The following is a 17,525-nucleotide window of genomic DNA, read 5'->3' as shown; positions in this document are numbered from 1 at the left end:
ATCCTCAAAATTTTCAATGACAATATCCTCAATGTTCAAGTTGTTGTCTATGTAGTGAGAGGTCCAAGATGTAACTTCTCATCATTGGACTGGGAATATTATGCAGTAGCCAAATATTTGTCCACATGGAATCCTTAGCACCACTTAGAAAGTTGAAAACTACTTGTAGTCTTTTGTATTTCCTAGTTTACAAAGAGACGATGAGGGTTGGGAAAATCAAGGTTTCTACTGTATGCTTCTGGACTGCTTTCACTTTAAAAATGTTCCTCTGGCCGGGCACCGGTGACTCTTATCTCCAATAAATCACTGGAAAACAGAAGTGGCGCTGTGGCCCAAGCGGTAGAGTTCTGGCCTTGATCTGAAGAGCTGAGGGATAGCTCCCAAACCGAGAGTTCAAGCCTCATGACTGACAAAAAAAAAAAGTTCCTCTGTTTAGAGGAATGGCTCCTGATAAAGGAAACTTTCACCCTGTGGGCTGCGTAAGTTCCCGCTTGCTCCAGAAACTCTATAGCTTGTATTCTAGGAGAAGAAAGTTCCAGGACTAGAGGTGTCACCTGAATAGTCAGATACTTGGTGGACATTTTGAACACTGAGTTCTGCACTGGAAGCAGGGAGCTTTGGAACACAGGCACTTTAGATGCTAGACTCAACACTTTCATGCTGTCCAGTAATTCTATACCTTGTTGGAGGAAAAAGGTATAACAATCATGGTTCTTATGACTGGGTCTCATAGCTTTTATTCCAACCTAGCTGTAAACACATTCAGCTGGAGGTAGGTTGCCCGCTTCAGTTCGTTTAGACCATGTCCAGAAGTTCTCTACATGGCAAGAGGAGGAGGTTGTGGATCTTATTCATAATATAATTTTAAAATTTGCTTTATTGTTATATTCATAATATCTTACAGCTTAAAAATGACAGCTTAGGGCTGGGAAGGCGTCTCAGTGGTAGAGTGCTTGCCTTGCAGGCATGAGGCCCTGGGTTCTATTCCTCAGCACCATATAAACAGAAAAAGCCAGAAGTGGCGTTGTGGCTCAAGTGGTAGAGTGCTCTCCATGAGTTGAAGAGCTTAGGGACAGCACCCAGGCCCAGAGTTCAAGCCTGATGACCAACAAAAATAAATAAGAATGACAACTTGGTCTGGCAGTGTATTCACTGCCAGCTGCTAGTATTCAAGTACTTCAACAGTTATTGATATGCTATTTTTATAATGATCCTTAGCAATTGGAACTAAATTCTTGCTAGGGAAAGTAAAATCTCTAATCACTGCATCCTTTACTTCCTGAACTTCCTGATGCTTAAACTTCCCAGTTCGTTCACATTAGACCCTGATTTTCTCCATGGCCACTTTTTGTGGCCATCTTCTAATTAGACATTGAAGCAAGGTGTACCAAGACTTTCAGAGCTATGATTATTCCTTTTTTTAAGTTTCCAGAGTATCTTAGTTTCAATATTATACACCCTCTCAAGATGATTGTCATACCAATCTCTGAAATGTCTTTCAGGCTTGTGTTAAGTGTGGGCTTGTTCTTCAGCTACAATTTCTAGTCTATCATCATGGCCATCTAACCTAATTTATGGCAATATCTTCAGCTTCCTTTCTCAACTAAGAAGCCAGTATTGGAGTCTTAGACTATTTGCTCCATTTCTCTATTGCCTTTCTCTGTACACTTCGGCAACTCCTTCCTGATTTCATATACCCTTCTCCTTTTTTTTTCTTCAAAATATTGTTTCCACTTTGTTTCTCATATATTTCCTTATTCATAGAATCAATTCCAATCTTCCCACTTCCATGATTAATTTTCTAGTTATCATTAGAAATATTTCTTAGCCTTAAAATGAGTTGATTTTTCACTTACTGTTTTCAATTGTTATCTTACCTTTAGCCTTCAAAATTTTTGTTATATTTTATTTAAGATAAATTTATATTAAATGTATTACACTTGTTGGTCTTTCCAGTTCTGAGTGTTAATTTCCCTTTCTCTCCAGATAAGGAAAGTTTCTGTTGCTTCATTCTATAAGCTTATGTTGCTTTCATTTTCTTTGTTCTTTATGGAACACCAATAATGTAGACATGAGTTTGCTTGACAGTCTCTCATAATTCTCACATGCTTCTTAATGCTGATAGTTTTAATGTTATTTCTCAGATTGTTAGTTTTGTATGACCTGTCTTCACTAATAAGTTCATTGTTTCTCTTTCTCTGTTTGGTCTACTGTTCAATCATTTTGGGAATTTTTTAAGTTTATTATTCTATAGATCCCTGACTTGTTTTGTATTTTATGGTTTCCATTCCTTTTTAGAACTCTATATATTTTGTTTATGCACCTTTTTCATAACTTTATATAGTTGCCTGTCTATAATTGCTTATAGTTTACTGATCTCTAAAGTGATTATTTTGAATTCTTTTTCAGTTGATAAATTTTCATTTCTGGTTTTACTGGTACTTATTTTGTACTTTTGATGGTGTCATGTTTCCCAGATTATTTATGATCTTTGTGGCTGTGTGTTACTATCTGCACATTTAAAAATATGAATTTATTCTAATTTTATGACTTCTTTTCATATGAATTTCCCCTTACCAATGGTCAGTTTATCAAGATATTCTATGGAAACCATTTGAAACAGGTAATCTTGCTACTATAGTCCTCATGCAACCTGTCTCAGTTCCTGGATCAACAGGTGAGTGGACCTACTTCCCAAATATATAGACAAGCTTGGATCCTGATCTGTGATTGCTAATCTGAAGTCTAAGTCCACAGGAGGTAACAGCACTGGAATGATCTCTAAATCTGAGCTAGTCAGATAATAAGATGACTCTTACACTTGGAGTAATGGAAATATGCTTAGAGTATGAATCCATGATATTTGATATGCATTTGGAAATGGCCAGGAGCTTGAGTCTGTGGGAATGGGTCTGTGTTCTGAGTCCAAGGGGTAATATTTAGAGTCTGGATCTGCACAGAGCATAGAGCCTCAATTTGCATGGATTCTCCTAAATATCATGGTCTCCTAGGTTTGTCTGGACTCTGTATGTACAAGAGTTTAAGAACAATTTGAAATAGCCTGGAGTATTGATCTAACTTCATCCTGAAGCTTAGTTTGGGGAGGCTAATCTAGATATTGTATATTTGAATCTAGTTCTTCAGAAAAAGTACTAAGGGCTATCCCAATGACAAAAAATCCATGAATGAGACAGGAGAATGGGTCTACAGGAGTATTAATGGGCCAATTTGGAAACACAGAGAACAGTCTTGCACCAAATGTGCCTGTATCTTTAGAGGCAAACCTGGACATTGAGTCCTCACCAGCTAGCTCAGTAATGATTTCTCTCTGGATCTTGGATTTGAAACTATTCACATGGCACTTGGATAGAAGCAAGATATATGTACATATGTATGTATGTATGGATAGATGGATGGATGGATGGATGAATATGGATATATATGTCTAATATATATATATATATATATATATATATATATATATATTTGTCTAGGATTTAGGGATCTGAGATCTGGCCAGCACTGGCATGGGTCTGAAGTCTAGGGCTATGTATGTGAAAAAGGAACTTAGGTAGCTTGGAATCTCAACCCCAGGAGCTGGTCTGATAATATGTCTACATTTTCAGATACTGGTGTGGAGGCTGGGTATATGGGTATAGGCTTAGATGACAGAGTCATGGAAAATAGCCTGGATCTTGGGTCCACAAGTGTAGCCCTGGTGCCTGGAGCCACAAAGGCTGGCCTACCATTGGGAAATACTGGAATCTGCCTGGACTCTGGGTCTACTGGTCTCTAGCCTTGGGTTTCACAAGCCCACTTGGCACTAGGAAGCCTTTGAGCTTGTGCCTTAGAATCCTCTCTGGTTTGATCTGCAGCTTCTATTTTAGTGTCTGACATAACTTGGACTGGCCCAGAGATATTCCATAAATCTCACCTTGATGATAAGTTAGAGTTGAGGCTGTGCACAAGGGTCCTGACCTAGAGTCTTGAACTGTGGCTTCTGTGTTGGTAGTGGTATAAATCTGAAGACTCGGAAGAGATGAACTGGTCTGACACTACATCAACTAATGTGGGACTTCAAAGGGAGGACTGGATGGGCTTATTGTCTATATTCTTGAAATATGGACTAAAGGCTAGATTTATGGGTATTAGCATAGTGCCTGGAACATTAAGGATCAACCTATTCCTGGCGTCTGTGAGTGTCATCTTGAATTCTGTGACTGTGGGGGCCAGCCTAGGTCTTGAACAATCTGAAAATTCTTTCTATAGGAGCCTTCTCCGTGTTAGGGACATGGAGGAGTCTGCAGCCATGGGTGTTGTGTAGAGCTGAGGTCTTTGAGTGATGCAGGATTGACTAGACAGTGGCAGTGGGAATAAGTCTGGCAGTGGATCAGTCCTGAAGCTTGACTCTGTGTGGGCTGGCCTGGTGCTGAGGAAATACACTGGGGCCAGACTAGTGGTGAGGCAGACTTGGAGAATGAATTTGCCTGTTCAGTGTCCTACTCTGTAGCTCCCATTACTCAAGTTTTACAACTGATTCTGAGTTATAGGTGCATTATATTGAGTTGATATACCTAAAATGGTTTACTGATAATTTTTAAAATGGAAATTTAAAATATATAGCTTTAGTCAAAATTAATAAAGATCTAAAAATCAGAGCATGAAAACAACAATCCAGACAGCAACAACAATTTTCAACTACTAACTTTCAAAAGATGCAGCTCATCATATTATTCTACCAACTCTATGGAATTAATGTAGTCTTAGCACATTGATCTGTTCCTTTGAAAAAGGAAAAAATATAAATAAACACTATATAAGAAATCTTTGAAGTTTCAGTTTTTACCAATGTCCAAAACAGTGGTTATTAACCTGAGCCAAGTATCTGATTATGAATTTCATCCAGGAGAGTTTTTAAATACAGATTTCATTAACCCATTGAGTGGTCATTACTCATAGATCTGGAATCAGTTCTTATATATCCTTATGCTTCTAAAATATTCCACATTAATTCTGAAGATTATGTTTAAGTGGGAATCACAGGATTTTATGACTCAGTATCTTTAAAGTCTTTTTTAAAGTAAACTAGTACTTATTTAAAGATGAGAATAGGCTACATTTTGTGTTAAGTGCCTATAGTTTCAGGAAGTAAAAAGGTTTACTCAAATACATTCCCTTATTTTGACTTATTTTGTTTTATATTTAAGAATTTGTTGATGAAATAATCCCTAAGATTTCTTCATGTTGCTGAAGCATTATTCATGATAATAATTTGATTATTACTAGATATAACATAATTTCAATTATAGCATTTTTTAATTTTTTACAGAGATGAAATAAACACCAGAACATCAGATGATCCCTGTCAAAGTGAGAACTTAGTCTTCAAAATTCAATATTTTACATTTGAAAATAATTTTAGCAACAAATGATCAGTATCTTCTATTAAATGTGGTAAAGCAAGATTTTCCTTAATTTCTATCAAAATGCAAATAAACACATGAATATGCACATTATTATATTGGATTTTAGGTATAAAATGCTGTCAAGTTTGTATAAAGTATTTATATAAGTGAAAGATTTACTTGGTCATATAAAGTGAAAGATTTACTTTATTTGTCTTCCTCATACTACAGATCAGCTTGTCTGAATAAATTCCTGTGTTTAAATATCACAATTACAAAATCCAAAATAGGGAAGGCAAATATAAAAACATGAAAGTAATTGTTGAAAAGCTGATATTTTAGAAAAGTTCTTACTATACAGAACTGAAAATTTACTACAATAGAATTTTTTGGCCAATGGTTTCATTTCTTCCTGCAGGAAACATAAAACATTATGTAACAATATGATTAAGAACATGAACTCTGAAGGCAAACTCTTTGATATTTACTATCTTTACATTTTATGGCAAGAAATTTAACCTGTTTATGCTTCATTTTTCACATTTGTTAGTCAATTGTGTTATATAGTTTTGCAAATAAGAATTATGCCAACTGTCATAAAGTGTTTCACATGTGGCATCACATATAATAAATACCACATAGCTTCTGCAGGTCCAGCTATGCTGTTATTGCTAAAAATACTGTCATATATAATGGCTCTATTTTGTTAAGAGAGTAATGGCATATCTCATTAGTATCCTCAACTCTAGATGTATTCTGAGTGCTTTCCCCAATTCCTGTGTTGACATATTATCCAACTAATTTGCTCTTTCTAATGATTTATTGTGTATGACCTTAAGTATGTATGCACAATTCCTTAAATATCAGTTTCTAGAACTGAATGTTCTATTTTGTGTTTATGGTCCTATATATCTCTGACTTGGGACAACACTGAGGCCAAGCGGGTGCTAAAATCTCAGATTCTATTAGTCAAGACTTTTAATATGCTAGTTATTATAGGAATGACAAGCAATAATTCCTGCTATCTCATCAAAATGGTGCAAGGAAAAAAATCAAAATAGAAGAGAAAATGAAGACACTTAAAAAGAAACACTGAATCTTTCTCTATTTTCCATCCTTATTAACTTATGAGAGTATTTTTCATTGTGATTTAAGAAATACTTATAAACATGGTTTAATGTAAAAATATAACTACAAATATCATTTTAAAAATAATTCAATGTTGCAGAGATTATAAGTATACATTTAAGTTATGCCATTATTTATCTTAATAGTATATTATCCTAAATAGTATATTTCTTACTCAACTATATTGTTTGATGATACAAGTCCACCTACCAGTTCAAAGTCATTATCTTCTCTCTTTTCAGTAAGCGAAACTAATGAAAAATCATGGAATCAAGAGCATTTTAATTTGACATTTCCCAAACCATCTGTGCCAGATAGAAAAGAGAGATCAAGCCCTTCAGAACCACAAATCATGGTTCTTGTGAGTTGAAAAAAATCATTTTTAGACCTAATTTAAGTTTATGTAACATATATAAATATGAGTAAGGTTTATGTGAATTAAATTTGACCAGGCAAAAGCAGGTTTTTAAATTTATATTTCTCGGTAGATTGCACCTATCTGCTTTATAATAAACTATTATTTTCACATGGTCCACCACATGGAAGTTATTTTGTTTCTAATAGGCTAGGTAAGCAGGAAAACCTAATGATAATGACAGTGTCTATGAGTAAATGTTTATTATTGGCAAATATATCTAAAGATTGAATATTAGAACAGGAGCCAATCTTAAAGTGTTATGGCTTCCATTTTCTTTCATCTGAAATTCCACACATTTGATACCAGGAGATTTATGTTTTCTGTTGTTTCTTTTTTTTATTTTTGGTCGGTCGTGGGGCTTGAACTCTGGGCTTGGGCGCTGTCCCTGTGCTCTTCAGCTCAAGGCAAGTGCTCTACTGCTTGAGCCACAGCTCCACTTCCGCTTTTCTAGTGGTTTATTGGAGATAAGAATCTTACCGACTTTCCTGCCTGGGCTGACTTTGAACCGCGATCTTCAGATCTCAGCCTCCTGAGTAGCTAGAATTACAGGCGTGAGCCACCAGCGCCCAGCCTGTTGTTTCGATAAAGTGGAGTTATATTATTAATTAGCCAAAAACACAACTAGATGAAATAGTTTAACATGTAAATCAATCTCTGTAGCCACATATTATAATTACATTTTTCAATATTTTGGTGTGAGTAAAAATAAAAACACTATTTATTAGGAAATGGAAAGACTTGGAAAAAATTATATTCAGTGAAGTAAGCCAGGCCCAAAGAAACATAAGTCCCATGATTTCCCTTATTTGCAATAACTGATATATGTCTAGGACAAGCAGAAAAGATCAAAAGCTATGTACATATGGCCATATAAGATGATGTTAAGTGAAATAAATCCCAAGATAGGGACATAAGTGTTTTTTTTTTCCTTGCTTGCTATTGTTCTTAATGTACTTATAATCTACTATGTGATTTTTTTTGTTTCTTTTGTATGTTCTTCCCCCATGGTATAACCCTTGTTTTCACTGTATTTGATTCTGGTGCCCTGCATCTTGTATATACACTTTTCTAATTTCGGGAGGGGAAGGAAAAAAACAAAATGCTTAAGTAGGGATAAATTGTAACAATCAGATGTACAAGACACTATGTTGAAAAGGAACTTTACAACTTGTAAAGGGAGGGAGGGAGGAGTTGGGGAGGTGAGGAGGGAAGGGACAGTAGGGGAAAAACAAAGGAGGAGATTAGAATGCTCAATAAGAAATGCACTCATTACCTTATTCATGCAACTGTAACCCCTCTGTATACTATTTTTACAATAAAATGTATTAAAAACACTACAACAAAAATTAATATTGACTGAATATTTTTGTTATATCCTTTTTTTTCAGTATTTCAGTGTGAAGGGGGTCAGATTATAAATTTTACCAGAGAAATTTAAAGCATAAATGAAATCAGAATAGGCATAAACACTAAGAATAACATGACAAAATTCAAGATCATCTTATTTATTGCTAACATGTAGAAGAAAGGTATTCAAAATGTTCTCTGAGTTCCAAAAGGAATTCACTGTTAATTTGAAGGTACGACTTAGACATTGTGGATTATTGTGGACCTGATCTAACCCTAATATGAATTATTAAAAATTTTGTCTCCCCTAAAGTCATCTAATTTCTAAACTGGGGTTTTGGCCACTCATGCGCGCGCGCACACACACACACACACACACACACACACACAATTTTAAATAGTTAATAAAAAGATAAACTATTTTTACATTGCAACATAAAAATGTAAGTAATCCACAAATGATTGTCATTATATTATCCCATCTTTTTCAGAAACAAAACAAAAATAATATTGAGAAAGATCATATGTCAATTGATATGTGGATGAGGCATTCTTTAAGAGAACTTCTCCAAACACCATCAATTTCTGTACTTGTCATGAAACAAACTCCATCCATATACTCTTATGCTTGTGAAACCCTTCCTATAGTGGAAGAGATTAAAAAGCCCAAAAATGGTAAAATAACAATGAAAGAAAACTCAAAGAACAAAAGAGATCCACATGCAACAAGTCCAGAATCCAAAAAGATAGTGAAAAATGTTTTATCTGAAACAACTAATGAAGCAGATAAATTTCCATCAAAATCATTACACAAAAGTGAACTATTTAAGAAGTCAAAGACCACATCAGAAACAAATCTAGAATCCAAAGACTGTAGTGCAACCTTAAAAACAGAACTAAAGGAAGCTAAGAAAGAACCAACAAATTCTGAGGAGACAGATACTGAATCCACATATGCAAATAAAAATCCAAAGATAGATTTCAAGAATATCCTAAAGGAAGATTACAACAAACCAAGGTCTTGCTCAATGAGTCATTTGAATAGGAAACTCGTGAAGGGTTTAAAGGTGTCTGATATTACATACTTTGATTTTAATAAGCAGACAATAAATTGCTCACAGAACAATTCAAAGAAACCTTTAAAGAAGTCTGCAAAGAAGAGATCTGATGTTGAATCTGGAGATTTGAAAGACACTAAGAAGGGTAAGAAAGATGCAAAGAAAAGTGACAAGAAAAAAGATTCAAAGAAGGATGAAGAGTCTAGTGAGATTGAATCTGGAGATACAGAAGTTTCAAAGAAAGATCCAAAGAAGGGTAAGAAAGACGCAAAAAAAGGTGATAAGAAAAGGGATTCAAAGAAGGATGAATACTCTAGTGATGATGATTCAGAAGAGCCAGAAGTTTCAAAGAAAGATTTAAAGAAAAGCAAGAAAGTTTCAAAAAAAGATGATAAGTTAAAAGATGCAAAAAAAAGTACAGGGTATGGTGGTGCTGAATCTGAAGACTCAAAAGATTTAAAGAAAGATCCAAAGAAGGGTAAGAAAGGTTCAAAGAAAGATGAAAAGAAAGACACAGGCACTACGGATTCTGAATCTGAAAAGGATGCAAAGAAGAGTAAGAAAGATGTCAAGAAGGAAAGGAAACCAAACATACAGAAGCCTCCTCAGAACTCAGAGTCTACTGATGCTGATTCAGAATCTGAAAGTGATTCAAAACAGGCTAAGAAAGATTCAAAGAAGGCTAAGAAAGATTCAAAGAAGGAAGGTAACAAAAAGAAAGATATGAAGAAGAATGTAGTCTCTACTGAAACTGAGTCTGACATAGAGCTAAAGAAGGGTAAGAAAGATTCAAAGAATGAAAACAAAGGCTCAAGAACTGTCAAGAACAATGCAGAATCTACTGATGTTGAACCCACAGACTCACTGTTGTCTAAGGTTAAGAAATTTGATGATTCTGATATCACATCCATAGATTCAAGGAAGGAAATAGCAGAAGCAAAGAAAGGATTCAGACTACTAGCCAAAAAGACCACTTTCAGAGAAATGGGGGAAATGTCAACTCCAAGTAGAATTCCTTCATCAAGGGAAAGACCACCACTTCCTCCTTGTGATCTTTATCTACAATCACCTAAGATCAGACGTATCTGCCAGTGCAACATGCCTCCTCCACCTCCAAAACCAAGATATGCTCCTTTGGTATGTTTATTCATTTTATTTTATGCCAAATTGGATTTCTAAAGAAAAGAAATTTTAAAAGTCTAATAGTATATATTCTCTAAATAATAGTTCTCTTTACTCTAATGTTGGCCAAGGTTGGGATTCAGAGGTGAGAAAGATGAATCCTTCAAAATGACTAAAACAAGTTACAGAATTGGTTAAACATTTTAAGAGAAAAAAATTTTGACTACTAAGAGAGATAACTTGCAGTTTAAGTATAACAGGGTCATTTTACAAAAAGTGTTAACTGTTTTGTTCTACACTAAGGAAAAAAATGAAAATTTACTAAAACTTCTACAAGGGCAGATTTAAGTGAGATGTAAAGGCATTTTCTAGGAACTCACTGAATACTAAATACAGTAACATCCAATTAACCAAAGTCCAGACATGACAGGTAGAAATACACAAAAATTCGGATGTGTGAAACATGTTATTTATTCAAATTCTAGGTTTTATGGCACACAGGGCCTCCCATGCTAGGCAGGTACTCTGCTGTTTAAGCCCTGTCTACAGCCCATTTTGTTCTAGTTATTTTTGAGATAAGTTTTTGCTTTTTGTGAGGCAGCCTGGACCATGACCTTTCTGTATTACACTTCCTGCAGTAGCTGGGATGAGAGACACATACTTTCATTGTATAAATTGTCTGTTTTCAACATAGTAGGAATGAAGTCTTCTGTCATGCTAAACTTAGAATATTGAAGTATCTTTAAATATTATATTTGTAACCTTTCCCCTAGTTTCCTTATACTTCTCTTTAGTTCTTTCTTCCTGTATCTAAAATCTGGATTTAGTCTTGTCCCAAATATTTCAGAAACATAGGATATAAAACAGAATACCAAACTGTGAATTGAGAGTGCTAGTGAAAAGATTGGAGAATAAAATAAAACTGTCGCTAGTAAAAGGTAAAAAAGTATAGGGACAGATAATGTATGCAGGAAGTGAGTGATAAATATAAATAACCAAACCATGACTGGATTCAGCACCTTACTTCTGTAATCTTACATATTCAGGAGGTAAAGTTCAGAAGGACTGTAATTTGAGTCTGACCCTGGCAAAATATTCTCAAGACCCTACCTTAGCCAATGAAAATATGAACATGGTGGCAGAAACAGTCATCACAGCATTTTGGGAAGAGTCAATAGGAGGACTGATGTCCAGGGTAACCAATGCATAGTTAAAATATCTTTTTGAAAAATAATAAAAATGAAAATAGCTGGAGATTTGGTTCAAGTGATATAGCACCTATCTGAAAATGATCAGATCTTGAGTTCAAAACATAGCTGCCAAAAAAATCAGGAGTTAAGGATGTGGCTCAGGATTTAAGGATGTGTTAGAGTGCTTATCTAGCACTGGATTTGATTCTCAGCACCTTACATAGAAATGAGGGAAAGAAGTAAAGAAAAGGAAGGAAGGAAGGAAGGAAGGAAGGAAGGAAGGAAGGAAGGAAGGAAGGAAGGGAGGAAGGGAGGGAGGTCCAGAGGGAGGGAAGGAGAAGAAAAAACCATGAAAATATTAACTATAGTAACAAAGCACCTCTGTGAGATAATTTAATATCTAAGATAATGCCACAAGATACATTACACATATAACAGCTTGTGCTGGTGGCTCATTCCTGTAATCTTATCTACTCAGGAGGCTGAGATCTGAGGATCATGGTTCAAAGCCAGCCCTGACAGAAATATCCATGAGAGTCTTGCATCCAATTAACCAGCAGAAAGCCAAAAGTGGAGCTATGGCTCAAGTGGCAAAGCACAAGCCTTGGGTAAAAATACTGAGATGATGTCCAGGCCCTGAGTTCAAGCCAGTACTGGCCAAAAAATAGACTCTACCTATATGTTATATAAATATATCAAATATAATTTTATGTTATCTTTATGCAATTTATAACTAGTGTGGCTTCAGTGACTGAGTTACATTTGCTCGCTGCTAACTGCAGAAGGGGACAAATATAATTAGGCTTAACCATCTTCTGTGCACATACGGGAACAAATAGGAAGAGTTGTTAATGAGAAAATCACATTTACTCACTAATTTTACTCTGAAATGTATTCTGACAAAAATGATTAAAGAAAAAAACAAACTACACATAACAAGTGAGTGAAACATTGTTAATATATTTATATGTATATAAACAAACGTTTGCACATATGTTTATAAACATATATGCTTATATGTTTATAGTGATGAAGCCTGGAGAAAATATATATAGGGGAAAGATAACACTATAATATTAAGAGAAATAAGGAAAATTACTATAAGATCATAATTAAGAAAGAAATGTGTGTATGTGTACAAATACTACACAGTAACATTTAAACATACTTTTGTTGTGATGAAATTTGGAGTTGCTATTAGTAATTTTTAATATATATTTTAACAGCATATTCTCAATTTTAATAGTTCTACTCCATCAATATACTTAAAATAGTGAGAACTGAGACTAATTGATAGACTGGGTGATAGACTGATTCCTATTTTTTAAAATGGTGAAGAGACTAACATTTAGTACCTCTACCACTTCAGTGGCCATTAGAATTATTCACAGGCTTTTTGTTATCCACATTTCTGAATTTCATCTTCTTTGAGTTAGTAAGTGTGAAGTTGAGACCAGAGACCTTCATTTTTAGAAGAAATAAGAAAATTAATATCTAAGATCCTTTTCATTGTTGACATTCTGTATTTTGGCATAATCCATAACACATCAAGAACTCCCTAATTTATGACATTTTACTTATTTTCTCTTTCTATTTTATTCCTCAGCCTGAAGCAGAATGGATCCACAAGCTACTTTAAACAGCATCTGAGCACTTGGTTTTACCAGAATGGCTTTACTAGAGCATGTTCTGTTAACATAAGCATCGCTACTGTGTAACTGTAATAAATAAAAGCAGGTGTTGCATGGTTATCACAGTAAGTTTTCACATAATCTTAGTGTATTATACAAAAAGGTTCTCTATTCATTGTATTAAATACTGAAACAAAAATAACGTCAAAATTAACCCTATTCTCTGAAGCTACACTCTAGAATCATTTCTGAGTTTGTGATAAAATATAGTAACTTCCCTTTGAATGTCTCTATCTTATGTTCTTAAAAATCTTTTAACTTAGCACATATAAAGGTTAATAGAGAATGTGAGGAGCCAGAGAGTTCCACACTTCTAAAAGGAAAATAACTACTTTTAGATATTAACCCTTAGCAATGATTTTTTGTTAAATCAAGTAATAACCAGACTCACAATTTTTCTCCTAAGTCTATCTTGTAAAATAGTTTTGGCAAGAAATCTACTAAATCAGTTTAGTGAGAGGCCTCACTCTCAATATCTGATCATCCTTGATACATGAATGTGTACTTCATCCCAGGTGATGGCTGATGATACTACGATCCTATTAGGTCAGTTTAGTCAGAACCCGCCACTTCCTCTAAGTAGTTTTCCATTCATTCACAAACCAGATGCTTGGCTGTAACTTTCCATTTGTCCATGGTATATTTATTTAGAGCTGAGATCTATCTCTCTTTACTGTACAACCCCATTGATGTGATTTCAATGCCTATCATGACAGGCTCTTTTTTAGCTAAGATTAAAGGTGTGAGCCACCAGTTCCAAGCCTTGATAGATTTTTTTAATTGAAATACTGGGATCAGATGTAAGTATCATTACTACAGATCCAGGAACCATTCAAAGGAAAATGATGCTGTATAGCAGCATCTATGCTGTTTCTTTGCTATTTTTCTTTTACATGTTAAGTAGCACCTCATCACTTGTCCACTTAATTTGTCCCTTGCAATTTCATGCTATATTAATATCTATGATATTAGCTATGAATAAAATATTTACCTTTATTTAATTCTACTTTTTGCATTGTTATTGTTATTTTACAGTGGGGTTACAGTTACATAAGTCAGATAAAGAGTACATTTCTCTAACTTTTTTCAATTCTTATTTTATTATTTTTGTTTATTATGTTTATTTTTAATATTTTATTTTTATTTAAATTTTATTGGAAAAGCATATAAGGAGGGTTTATAAAGATACAAAGAGGGGTTACAATTACATAAGTCAGGTAATGAGCACATTTCTTTTTGATGTCACCTCTTCTCTTATTATCTCCTAGTTTTTCCCTCCCATCTCGACCGACAAGGTGTATAGTTCATTTTGAACATAGTGTGTAGTAACACTGGTGCATTTGTTCACCTTTTGACACATCATTATTATGCCCCCTTACTTTCCCAAAGACAGACAAATTAACAAACAAAACAAAAGGAAAAGGAAACAAAAACAGCAATGTAGAAAAATCCTCTTGTTCATTTTGATAAATATTATTTTATGATCATATGCAAATTGGTACTGCAAATTTGTGCTCTTCTTTTAAGAATATCCTCCTTTGATCTCATTGTTTATGAATACCTAGAGACCTGTATAATTTATTATACCCTAGTGTAATTTTTTAAACCATCTAGTGTGTTTACTTGTAGATTTATAGGCACATTTGAGGGAAACCATGAAGCCTATGTTTCTCTAAGTTGGGCTTACTTCTCCTAATATAACTTTTCCAAGTTTTTCCATTTCCTGATGAAAGTTACAGGATCAGTAGAATTACATTGTGTATGTATACCACATTTTCTTGATCCATTAATCCAATCAAGGGAATCTAGGCTGATTACATATCTTGGCTAAGGTAAACATGGCTGCCATAAACATGGTTTTGCTGGAAGCTTTAATGTGGCCTTGCTTATATTCTACTGGATAAATACCCAGAAGTGGAACTGCTGGTTTATACGTAAGCTCTATGTGTAGTCTTTTGAGGAACCTCCATACTGCTTCCAGAGTGATTGAACATTCCCACCAACATTGTAGTATGTCCCCTTTTGGAAAAATCCACACCAGCATCTGTTGTTGTTAGTTTTCTTGATGATGTCCATTCTAACTTGGATGAGGTGGAATCTAAATGTCATTTTGATTTACATTCTTTTCTTTTATTGTAAAGATTCTGTACAGAGGGATTGCAGTTACATGAGTAAGGCAATGAGTACATTACTTGTCAATCATTGTTACCCTTTTTCTTATTGTTATCCCACTATCCCTTCCTTCCCTGAACTCCCACACTCCTCCCCAGCCCACACTATCCCCCCCAGCCCAAAGTTTTAAAGTTTGTTTCCAATATACTGTCCTATGGGTATCCTTTTTGCAATGGATCATTCTGTGTCCTTGTTTCAGTATTTTGTTATTCCCCTTCCTCTCCCCAGATTAGACAAATGTATATATAAGATTCAGAGTACCAAAATCAAGTACAATGACAACAGAGGATATTCCATAGGGGAAAGAACATACAAAAGAACAACAGCAGCAAAAAAAAAAATAAAATCACATGGTACATTTAAAACAATAACAATAAGGACAGACCTCTTGGGTCCATATTTTGGGGCTTCATTTCACTTAGCATCATCTTATATGGTCATATGTTCATGGCTTTTGAGCTTTGCCACTCATCTGAAAAGATTATCCTATTTGTATACTCATTATTGCAAATAAGGGAAACTATGGGACCTAAATTTCTTTTTTTTTTAATTTTATTTTATTTGTGAGGACCTAAATTTCTTAAGGACTGGGTTACTTCTCTTAATATGACTTTTCCCCAGGTCTTTCTATTTCTTAACAAATGGGGCAGTGTTGTTCTTTTTGATGGAAACATAGAATTCATCTATCTATCTATCTACCTATCTATCTATCTATCCATCACATTTTTCTATATTTGCATTTTTATGTATGTTTTATTATAAAAAATACTGTACAGAGGGGTTACAGTTAGATGAGTAAGGTAATGAGTACATTTCCTATAGAGCGTTGTTACCTCCTCCATTGTTTTTCCCCTACCACCTCTTCCCACCCCACCTCCCAAACTCCCACCCTCCCCCGAAGTTGTAAAGTTCGTTTTCAACATAGTGTCTTGTACATCTCATTATTATAATGGTATGTCACATTTTCTTGATCCATTCATCTACTGAGGGGCATCTGGGTTGGTTCCATATCTTTGCTATGGTGAATAATGTTGCCATAAACATAGTTGTGCTGGTAGCCTTAGTATGGTCTTGTTTGTAATCCTTTGGGTAAATGACCAGAAGTAAGACTGTTGAGTCATAGGGGATCTCTGTGTGTAGTCTTTTGAGGAACCTACATACTGATCTCCAGAGTGGTTGGACAAGTTTATACTCCCACCCACAGTGCATTAGGGTTCCCCTTTGGCCACATCCTCTCCAGCATATCTCATTACATGAGTAGGGTAATGAGTACATTTTGTATCAAGCAACCTCCTTCGTTTTTCCCCTACCATCCCTTCCCTCCCCACCTCCCCAACTCCTTGCTCGTCCTCCCGCCCCCTGAAATTGTAAAGTTCCTTTACAGCGTAGTGTCTTGTACATTTCATTATTGCAATGGGTCAACCTGTATCCTTATTTAAGCATTTTCTTATATCCCTTCCCCTCTGCAAATTCTAAAAATGAATATACAAGATGCAGGATACTGGAATCAAATACAGAACATACAAAAGAAATAGAATCACATAGTGCATTATATAGCAAGAAAGAAAAACACTTGCGTCCCTGTCTTGGAGTTCATTTCACTTAACATCATCTTATATGGTCATATGTACATAGCTTTTGATCTTTTCTGTTTGTCCTAGACATATATTAGTTATTGCAAATAAGGGAAACCATGGGACCTATGCTTCTTTGGGCTTGGCTTATTTCACTTAGTATATTTTTTCCCAAGTCTTTTCATTTCCTAACAAATGAGGCAAATGTCATTTTTTTTCTGTCGGTCATGGGGCTTGAACTCTGGGCTTGGGCACTGTCCCTGCATACTCCACTCAAGGTGAGCACTCTACCCCTTGAACCACAGCATCACTTCTGGTTTCTAGTGGTTTGTTGGACATAAGAGTCTCACTGACTTTCCTGGTTGGGCTGGCTTCGAACCATGATTCTCAGATATCAGCCTCCTGAGTAGGTAGGATTAC

General features: G+C 35.0%; 1 protein-coding gene across 1 annotated transcript; it reads left to right on the top strand.

The window, feature by feature from the left end:
- Positions 1-3,218: 3,218 nt before the first annotated feature.
- On the top strand, positions 3,219-13,307 carry Cylc1 (cylicin, basic protein of sperm head cytoskeleton 1). Its single transcript, XM_013024974.1, has 5 exons — positions 3,219-3,314; positions 6,697-6,894; positions 8,988-9,771; positions 9,868-10,493; positions 13,275-13,307. The coding sequence occupies exons 1-5, from the start codon at positions 3,219-3,221 to the stop codon at positions 13,305-13,307; spliced, it is 1,737 nt and encodes a 578-aa protein (XP_012880428.1).
- Positions 13,308-17,525: the final 4,218 nt, after the last annotated feature.

This window comes from Dipodomys ordii, unplaced genomic scaffold, assembly GCF_000151885.1.
Source record: "Dipodomys ordii isolate 6190 unplaced genomic scaffold, Dord_2.0 Scaffold80, whole genome shotgun sequence".
NCBI classification, from domain to species: Eukaryota; Metazoa; Chordata; class Mammalia; order Rodentia; family Heteromyidae; genus Dipodomys; species Dipodomys ordii.
This window is presented reverse-complemented; position numbering and strand designations above follow the sequence as displayed.